Genomic DNA, 21,504 nt, shown 5'->3' with positions numbered 1-21,504 from the left:
CAGACTCTGGCGTGGAGGTAGGAACCCTGACTTGGTGTAATGTTACGTTTAATGTTAGGACCGCCTCCACGTCCATTCCTTTGGGCATGAATAGCATGACTACAGCTAGAGCGGACACTTGGTGGTTCTGTGGCGGACAGACTTTGTCTCCTGTGTTGCCTAAGAACTGGGTAGGAATCTGTGCCCTAGTCCAGCTGGTTATGCCTTTCTATGCTCTGCCTCTAACTGAATCTGCCTTACAGAGCCTGCAGAGTGAAGTGGGCTTTTCCAGCCCCCGTTCTAAGCGCTCCACTGTGCCAGGGAGTTTCAATCCATCCATCTACATTGACGCTATCGGGGTCCCTCGGGGCGTCCCAGACAAGTATAAGGCACGCAATCAGATTGCTGCAGGGTTTGAATCAATGTTTTTCTGGTGGTCTACGATCAATAAGAATGTTGATTGGATTAACTACATTTACTATAACCAGCAGAGGTTTGTGAACTACACCAGGGATGCAGTTGCAGGTCTACACGAGCAATTGGACAAGACCAGCCTGATGGCCTGGCAAAACAGGATGTTGCTAGCCGAACAAGGTGGGGTCTGTAAGATGTTTGGTTCAGCCTGTTGCACGTTCATCCCCAACAACACTGCTCCTGACGGTTCTATAACTCGAGCCCTGCAGGGACTCACTTCTCTGTCTGAGGAGCTGGCTGACAATGCAGGGATTAATGACCCTTTCAGCTCCACGCTAGACACTTGGTTTGGGAAATGGAAGGATCTGTTTATGTCCAGTCTTGTCTCCATAGCTGTGTCCGGTGCTATTCTCGTATTGTGTGGTTGCTGCTGCATCCCCTGTGTTCGCACACTGGCAAATCGCCTGATAGTTACTGCACTCGCCAAGGAGACTCCTCAGCCCCCTCCCTACCAAATGACAGTGCTGACAGAGGAGGAGGAGTGCCTCGATGATTTTGTCATCGAGTCCCAGCCCTCACACACCTTTAGTCTGGGGCAAAAGGAGGGACCAGGGTTTTTTGATTACTAGTCTGGTGGATTCACACCCAAAGGGTGTGAAAGGAGGGATTTGTGGGGAATTTTATTATTACTTTTGATCACTACTTATAAAAGGCCAATTATACAATACTGAGCCTCAAATTTGTACTAACTGCGCTAAATATATATGTAACAGAGTAAGTACTAACAACATCATATATAACCAATTACAGAACACTGGATTTGAATTAACACTATTAAAGTATTGATTAACGTTACCACAAACTGTATAACCTTTATTTGAACTAACTACATGACCTGTGAGTGAACTAATAACACTATATAACCAACCATTAGAATCATTTGTGTTGCTAACATTGGAAGCTCAGTTCTTACTGACAATGTATGCTCTATGTTAATCAGCAGGGAGAGACTTATTAATGCAATGCACCGCCACAGGGAAGAGCCATACCCCATAGTTGCTAAAGAGGGGAACAAGCACTGGCCCCAGGTTCTGAAGGGTCAGACACATGACGATCAGGTGGGACATTTATGGCAAGAAAGCACAAGCACGCTTACATGCACTACAATACACACCTCATAAACCACATCTCGCACCATATACTGGGAGCTCCAAGGGCAAGGTTGGTGGAAGGCCGTGATAGTAACGGGAGGATAAGATAGCAGGCAGGGGAGGATGCTCTCAGAAAGACTCCATTGTAAGAAGCTCTCACATGATAGGGAAAGGTCACTAGGGAGGATACTTTGTTTACAGGTACGGCTGCTGGTCAAGGTCGTGATGCCCAGAGGCTGGGACCAGCCTGTGCACCAACGAAGGGAGGGCCAAGTCTAAACCGCGGTTACTCCCCAACTAGACAACCAATCAAAAATAATTGTATTCTTGCTGGAATGTATATACTGTTACTGCACATGTGTTTCGGGGCTCACTCTGGGACCTGTTGGCTACAGACTAACAGCTTGCTGACTGTGGTTTTCAGAGCTCAGACTGAGTCCTTGATCAAGCTCAATACTTATTCACACAGAAAATAAAACACCTTAAATGAGAGAAGTTGCCTGTCCTTCATCGGAAAAAACGAACGCGCTGACATGCTGAACAGCCGTCTATGGGAAGGTTAAAGTAAGTCAGAGTTATATATCTAATGTTAATTTCTTAGTCGACATGCACGTGGAGATGTATTCTGATGCCAGGTGTGAACAGACATACTGAGAACCGCCCACGTATGTTTAAATGCAGGTACGAGCAGGACTTTTGATTTAAATCTGTTTGTTTGTGTTTTGTTTTGTAATTGTGTAACACTGGATTTGGAGATTCCATAGATAATTAAAGTTTTACTTACTTTATGGTATCAGGCATTTATTTCAGTGTTTTAATACTTTTGCCCCAATGAAATATTCCAAATATTTTGTAACCAACATGAATATTGAGCTGATTTCATCTGTTGTTCTTGTAAAGAAGCAAAACACAAAAGAGCACACATACAAAATGATCTAATGATCTTCGTACAGTAATTCATAAGCATCCTAAGTTGTGGCTTTTCTTATTTCATGTATTTAGTCTTTAAAAATGTCCAAAATAAACATTGATTGATTGATTGTGACGTACTGTGCCTTTAAACTGTCCTATCATTTGCACCATGTTTTCTTCACAATGTGACCACAGGGTGTCACCAAAAAACATAAAAACAGGCTGCACTGTCTGTGATTTGACCACAAGACGGAGCTCTGTCCTCAGTAAAGACTTGTTGTTTCGAAGGGAAAAGAGGGCAAACAGAATTAAATCACTGCAGTGAGACTGTGATTTCTCTCACTCTGGTAGTTCTTCATTCCTCAGTATTGGTAAATTTCTTTGCTCTGTTTTCTTAGAATAATACGGAGGATCTGTGTTTTTTTGAGTCAGTATTTTTCCTTTTAGCACTGGTATACTCTTGTCTAAAAGTCAGCTTCAGCCACCGGACGGAGCAGGTGGATATTCAGTGTTCAGTAAATGTTTGGCCAGTTGAAGGAAAACCACCGTGGGGCCTAAAGTTTGTCGTGTAGCGTGAAATGTTCTGTGTTTTATTGAGGGAAATTGGTGTAATGACTTCCCTACCAGACTGTGCACAGATCACAGAGAAGAGCTGACACAACGAGTAATGGGAAACAGTTTGTTCCCCTCCTGTCTGCCTTTTCTGTGTGTTTCTGCTTTCTCTGTGAAACACAAGGTTCATAGATTCCCATATTCTGTCGTTAGACCTGATTAAATATGTACGAAGAGAAAAAAAAACACATGAAGGCTCTTTCTGCTGCAAAACAAACCCTTTCTTCTCCTTTGTAGTCTGTTACACTAAGACATCCTTCACGAACAGAGTAACAGAGTTGGGGTCTTTTATTGTGGTTATCAGTGTTGTGTGTGGCCACTATTATCTTCTGTTACTCAGGTAGTCTTCAATGACGTCCTAATCTGATATGTCAGAGGAAGAACAGTGTTTAAAAACAGCTGAGTGTAAGGCATTTTGATTCATTATATTTTCATTTATTTAAACATCAAATAATCAACATAATGTGAAACTGAACGTGAACATAATTGTTATTTTGAACCACAGCAAAGGACTTTTTACCAAAAAAAAATTATTATACGAAATATTCTACTTGGTGAAATGTATATTACGCAATATTTACACAGTGAAATTGATATAATATAATACAATGTTAAATGCATCTTCTTTAAACAAGACATACAATACATGCATGGAGATTAACTTGGATAAAAGTCTATTATGTCTGAACTTTGAATATACAGTATATATACACGTACACATACTGTTTGTATCAGCTTTCTGGCAGCATCAAACTGTTCAGCTCTTGTAAATAAAATATGAAAATAAATCAAATGATTCAACAAAACACTTTGAATGAAAACTCCTTCAAGAAACTTGTAAAATCGAGTGAAAATTACATCTACGTGGTCCACCTTTGAAGAAATAATGCCAGTCTACCTTAAGAATTAAAACTGAGGAGGCTCGGTCGTGTTTTTCTAGTGACGTATCAGCCGCTGATTGGCTGCATCCTGAGGTATGCCGTTATGCAAATGTGGGGGCTGGCGCCTGGAAACGAGTAGGTGACGTCAGTTCCCCCGTTCGCAGAGAGCGAAACAAACATGGCGATAGACTGGAGCGGACGGGGGTTTACGCTAACTTTATTCCTCTTTTCTTGTGTTTTTGCGGGCAGGCAGACCGAGGCGGTGGTCTCGGAGTCAAGAGGCGCCACTCGGATACTCGGCATGAGGCTGGAGAAGAGCGACACGCCGGCCGAGACCACCCAGAGTGGGGTTATTCAGGTGACCGAGGGCAGCGACACCCTCTTCAGGTTCTACGGGCTCCACTTGCTCCCGAACAGCTCGGGGCTCGTCAGCTTCACGGAACTTTACGTCAGCAACAAAGAGGACGATTCTCTCGGCGCGATCATGGTCAACTTCAATAGGACATGTTCCGAACTCACCAAGGATATAGTGGTGAAGGGGTCCATGGAGGTGAGCAACCAGAACACCTCCGGGGTGGTCAGCCTCCAGGTGAAGCAGCTCCGCAAGAGCGAGGTGGTGAAGGTGTTCGGCTTGTGCGTCCGCGACTCCCACGAGAAGGATGAGACGTGGTACCTGCTGGACGATAAAGACGGCAGGCTGCGGGTGGTGGAGGAGAAGAAGTCCCTGCTGCCCGTCTGGCTGCAGGTGATCCTCATCTCCTTCCTGCTGGTGCTGTCCGGCATGTTCAGCGGGCTCAACCTGGGGCTGATGGCGCTGGATCCGATGGAGCTCCGCATCGTGCAGAGCTGCGGCACCGAGAAGGAGAAGAAGTACGCGCGGAAGATCGAACCCATCCGCAGGAAGGGAAACTACTTGCTGTGCTCGCTGCTCCTCGGGAACGTCCTGGTCAACACCACCCTCACCATCCTCCTGGACGACCTCACCAAGTCTGGGATCGGCGCTGTGGTCGCCTCCACTGTTGGCATCGTTATTTTTGGTGAGATTGTCCCACAGGCGCTGTGCTCCAGGCATGGTCTGGCAGTTGGGGCGAACACCATCCTGGTCACCAAGCTGTTCATGCTGTTAACCTTCCCTCTGTCGTGGCCCATCAGCAAGATCCTGGACTGCGTCCTGGGCCAGGAGATCGGCACAGTGTACAACCGGGAGAAGCTGGTGGAGATGCTGAAGGTCACAGAGCCTTACAATGACCTGGTGAAAGAGGAGCTCAACATGATCCAGGGCGCGCTGGAGCTCAGGACCAAAACGGTGGAGGATGTCATGACTCCGATCAGCAACTGCTTCATGATCCACAGCGACGCCGTGCTGGACTTCAACACCATGTCCGAGATCATGGAGAGTGGATACACCAGGATACCTGTGTACGAGGACGAGCGCTCCAACATCGTGGACATCCTGTTTGTCAAGGACCTGGCCTTTGTTGACCCGGACGACTGCACCACACTCAAGACCATCACCAAGTTCTACAACCACCCGGTCCACTTCGTCTTCCACGACACCAAGCTGGACTCCATGCTGGAGGAGTTCAAGAAAGGTTTGTGGAAGTATTTCTTTTTTGTGGCTCTAAGAAAGGTGGCAGAAGTGAGAAGCTTTAGTTTAGTTCACTGCGAGTACAAACTTGTTATCTGGTTGTTTTTGCTGCACCTGATGCTTATTTTTCAGCCTTTATTTTGTGCGTTTAATGACCTCTCGTAGGCTCTTAGGTTAATGCACCTGTCTTCACTGTCACAGTGGGTTTAGTGAGCTGTCGGTGGAGGTTATGGCTGAGTTTGACCTTTGACCTCCTCCTGCAGTACGCCAAGCAATAGAGAGCTGCATCAATTACTATTGATTAGCTGTCAACTATTGCATTAACTGCCATCTGTTTTGTTTTCAAGGAAAAAAAGTCAAAATGCTCTCAGTCCAGCTTCGTAAATGTGAATATTTCCTGATTCTTTGTACTCCTCTACGGCCGTAAACTACATATCTTTGGGCTGTTCAATCAATCAATCAATCAATCAAAAAAATCTTTGACATGACATGACATTTGATGATGTCACCTTAATCATGAGCAACGTTTTCTAACATTTAATAGACAAAAAATACTCACGGATAAATGGAGAAAAATAAGCAACATATTAATTAACAATGAAAATAATCATCAGTTGCAGCCTTAACCAAGAAATACAACAAATTTCCATTTTGTACACCAGTGATGTTTAAATTTATCACGTCTGCAGAGCAGCAGAACCCTCTACAAAATGTTTGTTACTGTTTTGTTTTGTAGATAAGTGACTGTGTGTTTTCACGCTGGTCTTTTCGCTGATGCTCTTGTCCACTCTGACTTTACTCAGTGAGCATTTTATAAGGACACAGTCTCTGTCCTCTGTCCGTGTTTTCACTGTTTGATATCAAAGACATGTTTTCATTTTAGAGTTGAAGCCGGTGTTAGTCTGGCAGTGTTTTCTCCCATCATCTTCATCATATCCAGCCCGGAGACATTCTTGGTAGGATTACCAAAGAGAAAGTGGCTTTATTTCTTGCAGTCTACTTAACGACCAAAATGACTCCGCTGAGAAGTGAGTAAGTAAAGTTTATTTAGCAGAGCACTTCTCACAGAAAAAAGTCAATGTGTTCTTAGCTGCCTTTTAAAAGCATCAAATTAGCCTGCAGATCAAGATAAGAGATAAGATTACATAAGATATTCCTTTATTAGTCCCATGACGGGGAAATTTACAATGTCACAGCAGACATGAGGAGATATATAAAAGAATATGTACAGCTACGCTAGAGGAAGTGTAAAAAAATAGAAACAATATAGTATACAAGTGGGAGATATTACAAAGTATTGCAGATTGTGAAGTGAGGTGAAGAGATGAATAGATATATTGCTTGTTGGTGAACATTATAGTGCCAGTGTGGTCTACTGGGAGCAGTGCTGGTGGAGCAGGGTGGAGGAGTCTGTCTGAAGGAAGGATGTTAAACAGTGTTGGAGCCACAGCTTCAAAGGAACAATCACCTTTCGTTTTTTAGACGAGTGCGAGGGACTGACGGTAGGCTCTGGTCCGCGGGCCTCAGAGACCTACTGGTGATGCACGGATGAATAAGCTCAGAGATGTACACAGGCGCTGCACCACGCACGGCTCTAAATGTAAAAACAAGCACCTTAAAATGAGTCCTGACCTCGATGGGAAGCCAGTGCAGAGAGGATAGGGACAGGCGTGATGTGAGTTGACTCGTTGGACCTGGTTAGCAGCCTTGGAGCAGCTTTCTGGGCTAGTTGTAGGCGGTCCAGAGACAACTTGCTGAGGCAGGTGAAAAGGCAGTTCAACAGGGGTGATATAAAAGTGTGAATAATCATCTGAAGCTGGACCTGAGTTTAGGAATGACAGCAACATGTACCGAAGAAGTGGTGAGGCTCATCTTCTCTATCAGTCAGGTCTGTTTGGTGATGTCGAAAACACGTCCCTGTTTTACTTCTCTCGCCTGCTTTGCTGTTTTCATCACACACACACACACACACACACACACACACACACACACAAAGACAAAGACAAAGATAACACACATGTGCGCTCTCCCTCTCTCAGGAGGACGTTGTACACACACTGACGCCATCCCTGCAGGGATATATTTTTCCTTTCTCAGACATCTCCTCTCAAGGTCACAGACAGTAGACACACACACACACACGCGCGCACACACACACACACACACACACACACACACACACACACACACACACACACACACACACACACTGACTTGCTGTGTTTATGTCTCAGTACAGTGAGGAAAGACTGATTGCCTTTCTGTCTCTGTAGCAGCATCAGTGTCCGACTGTACAACTGTAAGAACTTTGTCAGCAGGCTCTCAGCTCTGTGTTCATGCCGGTGCGATTTTCGTGTCCCGAACTGCACCTCAGCTGTCTTTTAATTCGCATCTTTCACCGTTACTCTGCGCTTATCTCAGATCAGCCGCTGTGGACTGACTTTTGAGCTGCCGTGGTGGTGGTGGGGCACGGCGCTGTGTGACATTTGGCCAAGAAATGGCTCTGCGGTTCCTCTCAGTAGGCTTGGCTGTCATGGTGGGAGGCTTTGGCAACAAGCTGCAGGCCCTACACACAGACCCACACACAGACACACACACACACACACACACACAATTCTGGCTGCACTGAGAGTTGAAAACAATCCTTATTGCCTCGAAGCTTGTCAGAGAGATTTACTGCAGGGGGTTATGAGAATACACTCAGCTGTTGTGTATGAAGTGTTGAGTTTGAGGGTTATCGCAAAGGAGGAAGCGGTCAGTGCCTGTCATCACTTGAGGTCAGATATACACAAGAAACAACATTTTTTTGATTAATAATAAACAGTTCCACAAATTAAACAATATATAAGTAGAGATTACTTGTAAATGGACTGTTGTTTTCAGCTACTTTAACCTGATTAACATGTCAAGTAAGATGGTGTTTCTTTGTCAACAGCATCTCTTCTGGAAATCCTCGAAAATGCTTGATTATTGATGTAATGTTTTTTAAGGTTTGAAAAGTGCTTGGACTCTAATTGCATATGATAAAGTGCATAGCAATCTGACTCTTTGACAATACTTGAAATCCTCTTTGGAAAAGGTGTTGGGACCCTGCATATGATTACTGTAATTTGAGTCAATACATTCAAAGCAACCTGAGTTGACTTTAGACACACTGACATATTAAGACTTGAGGGCCGTTGCTGTTTTTGCAAAGCTTTGGGCAATGCTACTGCTGTCCTGTTTTAGTGTTGAACAGCTTTTAGCTTAATATTTTGCCACACAACTCAAACCATGAGGCAAGACAGAAAAAATGGAGTTAGAGGTTGGATATTGCAGGGAAGTGTATTGCTCTGCAACGGATGGAAGGTGAATAGAAATAAGAGCAGAATATGATGGATCAGCTGGATCAGTGCAGTCAATCTGAATCTGAACTTTTACACTTGCTTTTGCAAACACAATGTGTCTGGTAACATAACAAGTAATGATGCAATGAGCACCATATGGTCCGTTTGAAGGCGCCTCCACTCCAAAGATATGACACCCTTTTAGACGTAAAATGTTCAGATATGCAGGTACCTAATGAGAGAAGGGGGTCAAACCTTCAAGAGCAATTTGTCATTTTCCTCTAAAGCAGCTTGTTTTTTTTAAGACTAAATGTACAGAACATTTCTTTGTATCAGACCCCAACATTGGGGTTGATATCTTTGATCCAACAGTACAAAACGTACTTATATGAAGCTTCGGAAGACATTACAGGGGATGAAGGGAAATAAGGACTAGGGTTAAGGCGGCTCACAATCTTAGCATTAGTTTCTGCTCCTAGAAACATTTAAGTTGCACTTCATGATCCAAGATTCAAGTTGTTTATTGTCACTCTGGTTGTACATGTGTGAGATTTTTTAAAAGATAAGATATATTTATTGGGCAAATAAATATAAAAACAGAATAAAAGGCATTAAGATACAATGAAAGGTATAAATATGATAATGATATGTAAATAAATGTAAAAACCCCATTTCCCTACAGTAAAGAATAAAGGAAAGAGAATTATAGGGGTGATTTGTAGCTGTGGCGTCTTGTAATCTTCAAGTCTTAGTTGGTTTCAAACGAGCAGATCTTATCAATTTCCTGTCATTCGTCTTTCTATCAACTCTCAGGTGGATTTTTTAAAAATGTGAAGTCCTCTGACACATGAGGATCAAGGCGGCGGTCATTTGCCCGATTAGCAGCGTCCACAGGAAGAAAAACACAGCTCGCAGTACATCACTACTGTGAGTACTTCCTGCTGCAGGAGATGCAAAACACTTTGTTTTTGTGCCACGTCAGCCTCCACGCTGTGAGCACGTTGGCGTGGTAACGTCCAGGCTTGATTGTCCGCCGACCCCCTGCCTCCTCTCAGACCGGACTCCCCGCTTACGTCTCAAGTTCCTCTCACTTGCCGCTCGGCATCAGTTACCACGGTGATGACGTCCGGCAGCACCAGTGGTTGTGTACACACGACACGACACTCTTTAGGTTGTGCTCTGCAAAGTCAGAAATACTACGTCAGCCCAAGATTTGAACCGATCAGTTCTGAAACAATGATAATGAAAGTCATCAAGCTATATATATACTGACATTTCTTCTTCTTCTGTGTATGTGTGTGTGTGTGTGTAGCCTTTTCAGTCAGTTCAGGTCAGTTTGACCTTTCAGATGGACTTGAGGTGACCTTATTAGACGAGATGAAAGTTTAATGATGTTGCTGGAAATAGTAACAGTCGACATCAAAGAAAAAGAGAAAACAAGAAAGGAAACTTTATTGACTTATATACATATACTGTGTGTATATATATATATATATGTGTATGTGTATGTAAATATATATATATACATACACACACACACACACATATATATTTACATATATATGTAAATATATATATATTATATTACATATATTATATATATATGTGCATGTTATATATTTTTATTAGTAGTATTATTGTTAGTATTATTAGTAGTGGTATTATTGTTGTTATTATTATTATTATTAATATAAGACTCCGGACTCACCTGGTGCAGTAATTTACCTCTGTGTAATAATTTGTAATAATAATTTTTAATACACCTTTTTTTATTCATACTTTTATATATTTATATTTTACTTTGTGTTTGAAGTTTATTATTATTCTTTTGGAGCTGTGTGTAACAAAAAGCAATTTCCCCATGGGGATTAATAAAGTAATTCTGATTCTGATTCTGATATACAGTGGGGCAAAAAAGTATTTAGTCAGCCACCAATTGAGCAAGTTCTCCCACTTAAAAAGATGAGAGAGGCCTGTAATTTTCATCATAGGTATACCTCAACTATGGGAGACAAAAAGAGAAAAAAAAATCCAGAAAATCACATTGTCTGATTTTTAAAGAATTTATTTGCAAATTATGGTGGAAAATAAGTATTTGGTCAATAACAAAAGTTCATCTCAATACTTTGTTATACACCCTTTGTTGGCAATGACAGAGGTCAAACATTTTGGTTTGACCTCACTGTTGCACACACTTCACACTTTCACACACTGTTGCTGGTATTTTGGCCCATTCCTCCATGCAGATCTCCTCTAGAGCAGTGATGTTTTGGGGCTGTCGCTGGGCAACACGGACTTTCAACTCCCTCCAAAGATTTTCTATGGGGTTGAGATCTGGAGACTAGCTAGGCCACTCCAGGAAATGCTTCTTACGAAGCCACTCCTTCGTTGCCCGGGCGGTGTGTTTGGGATCATTGTCATGCTGAAAGACCCAGCCACGTTTCATCTTCAATGCCCTTGCTGATGGAAGGAGGTTTATCTCACGATACATGGCCTCATTCATTCTTTCCTTTGCACGGATCAGTCGTCCTGGTCCCTTTGCAGAAAAACAGCCCCAAAGCACGATGTTTCCACCCCCATGCTTCACAGTAGGTATGGTGTTCTTTGGATGCAACTCAGCATTCTTTCTCCTCCAAACATGACAAGTTGAGTTTTTACCAAAAAGTTCTATTTTGGTTTCATCTGACCATATTACATTCTCCCAGTCCTCTTCTGGATCATCCAAATGCTCTCTAGCAAACTTCAGACGGGCCTGGACATGTACTGGCTTAAGCAGGGGGACACGTCTGGCACTGCAGGATTTGAGTCCCTGGCGGCGTAGTGTGTTACTGATGGTAGCCTTTGTTACTTTGGTCCCAGCTCTCGGCAGGTCATTCACTAGGTCCCCCCGTGTGGTTCTGGGACTTTTGCTCACCGTTCTTGTGATCGTTTTGACCCCATGGGGTGAGATCTTGCGTGGAGCCCCAGATCGAGGGAGATTATCAGTGGTCTTGTATGTCTTCCATTTTCTAATAATTGCTCCCACAGTTGATTTCTTCACACCAAGCTGCTTACCTATTGCAGATTCAGTCTTCCCAGCCTGGTGCAGGTCTACAATTTTGTTTCTGGTGTCCTTTGACAGCTCTTTGGTCTTGGCCATAGTGGAGTTTGGAGTGTGACTGTTTGAGGTTGTGGACAGGTGTCTTTTATACTGATAACGAGTTCAAATAGGTGCCATTAATACAGGTAACGAGTGGAGGACAGAAGAGCCTCTTAAAGAAGAAGTTACAGGTCTGTGAGAGCCAGAAATCTTGCTTGTTTGTAGGTGACCAAATACTTATTTTACCGAGGAATTTACCAATTAATTCATTAAAAATCCTACAATGTGATTTCCTGGATTCTTTCCCCCCATTCTGTCTCTCATAGTTGAAGTGTACCTATGATGAAAATTACAGGCCTCTCTCATCTTTTTAAGTGGGAGAACTTGCACAATTGGTGGCTGACTAAATACTTTTTTGCCCCACTGTATATGTAAATTAGAGGAGGTGGAGGTGGCTGTGCTATTCCTCTAAAATGTAACAAATTGAAATTGATAATGAAATGTCACTAGCACTGGTTTGTGTTCATGTGTTCATCATTACACGCAGGAAGGTTTTAAAATTCACGTGCACTGGACATCAGGCACGATTTAGAAAACACACAAACACAAGTGAACCATGAAGCCACTGGAGGCACACGGCACTCTGTCAACAGACTGTCACATGCTTTACCCTCCGTTGTATCAGCCTCCATTTGGCCTCAGGGACTCCAGCTGCCTTAAATAAAACCAGTATAGGATCAACAATGTGTGTTTTTGTGCTAGTTTTATCAGTTTTTTTCTTATTGGTGGTGATGATGAGAAAGGTGGAGCCCAAACACAGTGCGACTGTAGTAAAAAACACAATTTTCAGTAGTAAGTTTTCTTCACAATGTAACCATGTTAGACATTTTTATCCTGAACTTGTAAAATAACATTGAGGTGAACATTGAGCTCACTTTTCAAATGCTAATATTTGCTGGTTTTCTTGGTCTTCTAAGATGAAATCTTGAAATCTTTTGGCTTCTGAACTCCCGGCTGGACAAAACAAGATATCTGAATATTTAAACTGGAGCTCTGTGAAACCTTGATGGCCTTACATTACTTTTTTCTGACATCTTATGGACTCAACATTTGTTGTGTTTACTGATAAAGAACATAACACAGCCCTAGTTGAACATAAAGACAATGGATATCTATAAGATAACAACAGCTCTCTAGTGCGAGTGCTTACTGTTTGTCCCTTGAAAGTCGCTGATGAATCACTTTTTGTAAACATATTGGGTTTCCGCCTATTGCTATGAAGTTTTAAATAAAGTACATAATTCATATTTTTCTCTTTCATTTGAGAAATAAGAATATTCATCTGCCTAAACTTGAACATCAAAACATCGAGTGGGAGAAGGAAGTCACACACTCGTAGCCATGATGCAAGAAAATGTATTTGAATATTGTGACATGTGGACATAAAAGTGCTTCTCAGGGTATTAAAGGACACAACAGCCCAGCAAACATTTAAACTCTATGTAACACAGGTGTGCTCTATCACTGGGAGGAGTGTCCACAATCACGTCCAAATACTGTGGGATGGTTCGGTGGGTAAAGCTGGGAATTGCCATGGTTTCCCCGAAAGCAGCTGTATCATTGTCAGAAACCATGACACACTCGCTTTGGAGCTACAAGAACAACTGCTAAACCTCCTCCTGAAAGCATCCTAGAAGGCCTCCTCTCCCGTTGGAGGAACGTTGTGTGCGCTCATGGCGACCCATAGTGGCACTGAGTGTTTTCTGTGTCTTCCCGCAATGCTTGTGTGGGACAGCTGTGGGATTCAGCCTCCACTGGTTTGGAGAAGGACCCCAGACACCCCAGATGGAGCACAGATTGGTTTGGGGCCACCGCAGGATGCCTGACTGTTTAAATGTGTAGGAAAGTCAAAATTCAAAGTGTAACCACCTGCCACAGCCGCCGCTAATGCCAGCCCGATTTTTGATATGCATGTAACTTTAGCTTTTAGCTTTTAGCTGTGCGTTGTTGTTTGCGGCCAGTGCATAGAAAGGCTGTCATGAACATAACGTTCCCCATCCTCCAGGAGACACAACTACTGGGTACTTGGAGAGGAAACTTGAGGGAATGGACATTTCTCAGACATAGATAAGGCATTATATTTCATTAATAATACTGATGATGATAATGATAGTAATCATAGTATTAATATATTTCTGTTGTAAAGAAGTAATAACTGCTCTTTTTTTAGCACTAGCAGCATTAGATGGGATGTGAGTCAATCGGCAGGTCTAATCACAACATCCCAGCAGAGCCTTAAACACTTTGAGCGTCTCACGAAGTGAATCAGCTTGTGTTTTATTTGTGGTTGTCAGGACCGTCTGCCCTGTCTGTTGTTTATCGGAGTCTGAGCACTTATCTGGACACCCTGCCCAGCCTTCAGGACCCCGTTACGTGTGCTGCGGTTTAATCACCGTTTGTCTGTTGGGTAGCAGTGTGTCTCAAAAACCTGTCAGTGAAATTCAGTGGGACAGTAAGGGGCTCAGTTTTGTACGGAGGAAGGACTTTTTTAAAAAGAAGATATCCACACAAAACCCTTTTCAGGCTCTCACACTGTGAGATTTAAGTACTGCAGAAAGTTTTACAGTTGATTGAAAATGAAAAGTGAACATAAAAGTCAAAGTCAGACCGGGTTGTGGTTGAAATCTCTGGAAAAAGCCAGAACTGTTTAAGTTAATATGTAAGGGATAATGTACAGCGAGCAGGTCATTCTTGCAAAACGAACCCTGACAGGATGATGCAGGACTTTTTCTTTCTATCGAGTATTTTCTAAGCACGGTTAGTTATTAGCACTTCTACTCAAGTAAAGGAACTGAAGACTTCTTCCACCTCTGGAACGCAGAGAAATGCTCGCAGATTTGCAACATTAGCAGGCTTAGACGGTCGAAACACAGCAGAGTTCAGTATCTGATGTGGATTATTTAACTGATACTGATCCATTAAAACATGGCCAGATCTATGGCCTGATACCAGCCCACAGGATCAGCTCAGGACGCCTCTAACTTGTACAAGTGTTTCTTGTGTGTCTTGACATTGTGAATGGTTAAAATGGCACATTTAGAGGATTGTACAGCTGGCGGTCCTCTCTAGTGTTTTATCTCCTTTGTTTGCTTGTTATTCAGGGTTTGCATGGGTGCTAGAAATCCTGGTAAATGCCTTAAATTTAGTGTGGCGTTTTAAAATTTTAAAAAAATGCTTGAAACTGCAGGATATTAATCCCTATCTGAATGACTAGTTAGCTTCTTCTTCGTGCTGGAAAAGCTTGGAAATGCACCTTGAAAATGCTTGAAAAGTGCTTGAATTTGACTTTGGAAATGGTATAGCAACCCTGTCTTTTAAATCAGATCATAACTGGTCACTTTTTCACGTGTTCTGCTCTCTCAGTAACTTTTGTACCCATAGACAGACAGACACACACACACACACACACACACACACACACACACACACACACACACACACACACACACACACACACACACACACACACACACACACACACACACACACACACACACACACACACGTTAAGTCTGATCTTGTGACACCCCCCTGCTTGTAGACACCTTCATTTATACTACATTCCTTCCTCAACCCCTCGCCCAAACTCTTAATCTAACCTAATCTCAGCTCCAATCTCAGCCTTTTACCCAAATCCGAACTGTGAACCTCTGACTCTTAAAGAAACAATATTTACGAACACAGAGTTTTACAACTTTGAGTAAAAGATTACCCAATCTCCGCCTCATAACGGGGGTAGTCATGGGGCAGACCTGGATCTCCACTCCACCCCTTTGTCTCATGGGTGTGTCTCTCTCACTCTCACTCTCTCCTCCGTCTGTCCTTGTTCTTCTGTTTTTTGTTTTGACTATCAAGGAAAGAGCAGTCTGTTTTGCTGTATGCCACAGACTGAATGGTGTAAAATACTTTATTGTTGAAAGAAAGCGTCATGATTTTGCAGAGAGCAGTTATTATGTAAGAACGCCTGGGCTGGAGGTGAGGACTTGCTAAACGAGAATCCTCCAGATAACTGAACTTCCTGGAAACGTTGTCAAATCTCTCCCTAAATTATTCACTGAAAGCTGTTTGTGAATTCATCTGAAGCAGGAAGTAGGCCACGCGGTTGTGGCGTCATGATTTGTTTTATTAAGGAGGTTCAGGAGTTTGGAGAGGACTAATTCACTCCCCATATTTGCTCGCTGGTTCAGTATGTGTGTGTTTAAACCTGCCCTCCTGTTATTATCCTGCCCACCACTCCATCACAGATCTGACATTTTGTAACCAGTATGTGAACCATAAAAGGTTATGAAGAGTCACCTTGTTTGGTACCCCTTTACGTTAAGACTGCCCTTATTAATGATATATAATAATACAGTTATTAATTGGGTTGTAACCACTTGATAAATCATCAATATACTATTAGAAACAAGTTATAACACACACATATACATGCATCAGTGACAGCTCACTATTTCAGGGTGACTGCGGGTCCTTAAAAAGTCTTAAATACTGCGTGTTCTTTTTACCTGCGCTGCAGAGAGTACCGGGCATTTATTTGAAACAGGCTTTTATTAGAGGCAGGTCTTTATTTGTCAGACTGTGGATCGTGTCCCATTTGAAGCCTAAAGTGAAACTTCACTATCATTTTTTCCTTAACCTAATCACAGTGTGACTGTGTCAGATCCATTATCTGTGCATTTATAATTGCATCTGTGACGATGAAGGTCTGGTATTAAACAGAGGTATTAAAAAGTCTTAAAACGCCTTAAGTTTAACTCGCTGATGCATGTAGACACCCTGCATTTGGTATTTAGTGAGCCTGCAGTGGTCAGTAGCTCCTATGACAGACATGTGGGTGGGATCGACCCTTGAAGGGTCAATGGACTGTACTTGTTTAGTGCTTTTATACTCTTCTTGACCATTTTTGGACCGCTTTTAACACTACATTCACCTTCACTCATTCACACACCGTTCATACAGGAAGAATCTAAGTTGGAGGAGACTATTCTGTCACACACATTCACACACAGACGGTATGGGTTCAATGTCTTGCCCAAGGACCCTTGACATGACATGCATACTGGGGGAGCTGGGAATCGAACCGCAGATCGTCCGATTGATGGACGACCAGCTCTGAGCCACAGCCGTCCTAGATTTGGCATTAAGCACAACAAGATATGAGGAGGCAAAACAAGAGATGGAGAAGAGCAGAAACTAATGTGGTATCTTTTCTCTGTTGAAGAAATGGTGGTTTTTAAAATATATTTCTTCAGAAAGTTAGATAAGATTTTGTGTGTTCTTCATGTGGGGGTCAAACACGTTAGCAACAGTAGCGCTGGAAGGATTAGCAGAGCTAGCTGCAGCCTCTGTTTGCACTTTTTTACCTTTTATCGACTATGTACCGACCAGCCAGCCGGCTAAAAGCCACCACTGACATTTTCCTGCTGGTAGTAGTGTGTGTGTGTGTGTGTGTGTGTGTGTGTGAACGAGTATTTGACTTTCTATTTTTAAGAGACAACCCCTCAGGTGTTCTGCTGAGTCACAAAGAGTAAAAAAAAAGCACACACACACACACACACACACACACACACACACACACACACACACACACACACACACACACACACACACACACACACACACACACACACACACACACACACACACTCATTGACACACTTCCTCGTCTGTAGTTCTCTGATTTCATTTGTGGAAGATAAAACCTGAATGACTGATTCAGGTCTGCATCCAGCACTTTATTTTCACTGTTTACATATGACAGCGTCTAAAAACACTCCTCTTGCAGACACAGACACATAATTATTTTATCTCCTGCATGGATTCAGTGCCAGCTACAGGAGGAAATATTCTTACACTGTCTGCTGCTATTTTTAGGGTGTAAGGCAAATTTGTCTCAGAGCACATTTCTGCTCGAGGTCCTGAAATTGTTTAAGACAAATTATCAGAAAGAACTAAAGCGACAAATATGTTGACTGATAATGAGTGGTTGTGATTGTGACCATGTTGCCTTAAAAGTTGAGACTGAAATGTTGGAACTTGGGCTGCAACTAATGACTATTTTCATTTTTGACTAATCTGTTTTTTTTAGTTGTTTGGTCTTTAAAATGTCAGAAACTGGTGAAAAATCAATCAGTGTTTCCTAAATCCCATAATGACGTCCTTAAGTGTCTTGATTTGCCCACAACCCAAAGATATTCAGCAAAGAAACCAGATGATATTCACATTAAAGAAGCTGAAATCACCGATTAGTCTATTATCAAAATATTTGGCGATTAATTTAATAGCTGACAGCAAATCAATCAGCTCCAGTAGGAACAACAGCTGACAGAACAGCCTCATCATAATATGATGATAATTTTCACTATATTTCACCACGGTAATGGTTATTTGCAGCCCTAGATGCGTCCGTGCTCGGAGACGTGAGGGCTGACAGCAGACTTGGGTGGAGCTGGACTCAATCAGCAGCTGGAAATCAGTAGCAGCCAATTTTCTCCCCGATTCTCTCTCTGTTTTCTTATCAGCCGCCTGCTGCTTTTCGCTCTCTTCCTGTCGAGCTCGAAGTGCTGACGGTGCAGCTGCAGTCCTCTCAACTTCAACCTGTGTGTGTGTGAGAGTGTGTGTGTTTAGTGTGTGTCACATCAACACTTCCAGACTGTGTGCCATAATGATATCAGTCAGCATGAGGAAAGAGCAGCTCAGCAGAAATGACTATGTCCTGAACTCGCGCTCACACAGCTGTCCTGCCTGTTTGTTTGAGCTGCAGCTTTGCTACAAGTCATATTACGCAATACTGGACTTTATATAAACTCAGTATTGGGATTCGTCTACATTTGGTGTCGAGGCATTTTAGTTTAGGGTTATATTGGCTTTGTGGGTGCTGGGCTCAGTGGCATTAAAGATGTCGGACCCTGCTGTCAGTTTCACCAAAAAGATGCTTTACATATTCTTCCTTGCCTCAATAGAAGTGCATTTTATGTAAAATCAACGTAACACAAATGTCTTTAACTACGCTTTAATTAAACACAAGAGAAACTCACAATTTTCGAGTAATATGAGGGTTGTGTCTCAATCAGTCTTTTATTCTGAAAAAATGTTAGTTGGTTGTGAAACATTTGCATAACAAAGCAAAACCAGAGCTGCAACGATTAGTTGATTAAGCAGTTAGTTGATTAATTGACAACAATATTAGTAACTGATTAATAATTAAAGTTATTTTTTTAAGCAAATGCTGCTTGATGCCCCAGTGTGAGGATTTGCTGCTTTGCTCTGTTTCATTGTTAACTGAATAAATTTAGTTTTTGGACTGTTGGTTGGACAAAACAAGACATTTGAAGAAGTCACGATGGGCTCTGGGAAACTTTGACGGACATTTGCCATCCTTTTCTGTCATTTTATAGATGAAACGATAAAAAGTTCATTGACAAAAAAACAGATTTCTGCAAAGATTCATTAGTTGCAGCTCTGTGTTGGTGCAGGAATAAAATCCTGATGTGAATGTGAAACCTTTTAAACGTTATGGTGTCTGTTTCATCTCCTCACTCACTGTTTAGTTGCATGTCCACGCCAACGCACCCCCTTCGATTTTCTTTTTTCTGCAGCGCTATTATAAGTCCGAATACAGCCTAAAACTTAACATGACACTGCCTCTGTTGCAGCAAAAAGTGGTGAGCGTGTCGACATGAGAGACAGTGAGGTAGTTTACATTCTTAAACAATCAGTAATTAATCAGTGAATATAACCGTTCCAGCCTTTACTCCACAGCCTCACTGCCCCTTAAGATCAGAGTAGATCTGCATGAGGCCCCAGTTTTAGCCAGAAAAACCGGTTAGAAGAGCTTGACCTGTCCCACACAACAAGCCTTTGTGTGTGTGTGTGTGTGCGAACTGTATTTATGTGTGTGTGTGTATGAGCATGCACATGCATATTTGCAGCCGTGCACTTTTGTTTCATCCCCTCGCAGCGTGTGTGTTTTGCAGTCGGTGGTCGTGGTCAGTGCCGCCGATTTGTGGCCGGCTCGTCGTGTTTTGTGCGTGGGCGGTATGCGTGTGGCATTCCTTTCCCATACAGAGCCGTCGCTCTCCCCCTCGTCCTTTTGTCGCCGATGTTTCATGTCAACAAACAGGCCGGCTTGCAGGCCGGTGACGGAAGAGCCAGAGGGCAGAGAAACAGATTGGAAGGTCACCCGACCTGCTGTGTGTGTGTGTAGACAGTGCGTGACCAATCCAGCTCAAATAATGATGAAATAAGAAATAAGAGAAAAACAAACAAATCTTCACAATAAAACAGGAAAATGCTTAATTTTAGGTTTAGCATTATGTTTTTAAGATGAGGAAAATGCTTAATTCAAAATGCTCCTTCAAAAAGGCTTAATTTTCAACATAATCTGGTCACTCATCTAAATAATTTTTTTTTTTTTTAATATTTGAAATGAAACCATCCTGTCTCACACAGACGAGGTGTTATGTGTATCAGAGTCAGATCGACTGACATTAGCTCCAAAAAGGAGCTTGCGTCATGACGGCAAATGTCTGCGTGTGCATCCTCTGAGAGAACAGGTGGAGTTTGTTGTCGTTTTAGACTGTCGGCTGTTGTTTTAATGACGGTTCGTAGAGGAGCCACAGACTCAACCTGCAGAAAGGAGCCGCGGAATAGAGGGTGGTCGTCAGATAAATGAAAAAATTTAATGAGAACTGAATGAAAAGTTTTCTTATGTAAATATGTAAATACACTAAATAAGCATTTAAATATACCATTTTTCTTAATTCTATTAAGTAATTTACTTTACTATACTCTAATTTACTACACTATAGTATACTGTATTACTAAACAGTGCTCCGCAAGTCTGGAACTTTTTGGTTTAGGTACCTTGAAAGTGCTTGAAGAGTGCTTGAATTTAACTTTTAACCCTGTTAAAAGCTTTGAGCAGGTCATCACCTCTCGGGATCGATTCGACCACAGAACACTTCCATAATGACACTGCGTGAACCTGAAACCTCGTTGTTGAGGGATTTGTGTGGAAAGGTGTTGCTCATTTGCTTGTTAGTAACGTTGAATCAAGAAAAGAGAAGCTGCAACTCAGCAGGGTTTAACGTCTGTGACAAAGGTCAGCGTGTTTTTCGGTTCCTGTTTTGACAAATTGTTCTTCTCTGCTCTCACGTGGTTTGTCTTAGTGTTGGAGAGAAGTTTTTTTTTTTTTTTTTTCAATTATCATATATACACTGAAACGACAAGTTGACTGAAAATGAATCAGCACAATTTTGTTTTAAATGATGAATTTGTCATTTAATTCTCTTTTTCAAGCAAAAATGGAAAACCTTTTCCAGTTAATAATGTAATCATAACATAAACAGTCAACAGTTGAGATGAGGCTGATCTAAAACAAGCACCAGACTACAAATACGTAGGGTATGTAATCCTGTACTGGTACTGCCAGGTGTGTTTGTGGTGTTACATAGGTTAGAATAGGATTCACTGTACTTTGAATACATATTATTTTTCCCAT

At 42.3% G+C, this 21,504-nt stretch overlaps 1 protein-coding gene across 1 annotated transcript in view; it reads left to right on the top strand.

Moving 5' to 3' along the window:
* The first annotated feature begins 4,123 nt into the window (after window positions 1-4,123).
* The window catches only part of LOC139203351 (metal transporter CNNM4), a 47,807-nt gene continuing 30,426 nt past the window's right edge, over window positions 4,124-21,504 (top strand). The window contains exon 1 of the mRNA XM_070833036.1: window positions 4,124-5,541. Coding sequence (XP_070689137.1) covers window positions 4,128-5,541 — 1,414 coding nt within the window. The 5' untranslated portion in view covers window positions 4,124-4,127. The remainder of the gene's footprint in view (window positions 5,542-21,504) is intronic.

Source organism: Pempheris klunzingeri, chromosome 7 (genome assembly GCF_042242105.1).
Source record: "Pempheris klunzingeri isolate RE-2024b chromosome 7, fPemKlu1.hap1, whole genome shotgun sequence".
Taxonomy (NCBI): domain Eukaryota; kingdom Metazoa; phylum Chordata; class Actinopteri; order Acropomatiformes; family Pempheridae; genus Pempheris; species Pempheris klunzingeri.
The sequence above is the reverse complement of the archived record's forward strand: the minus strand, read 5'-3'. Positions and strand labels throughout refer to the sequence as shown.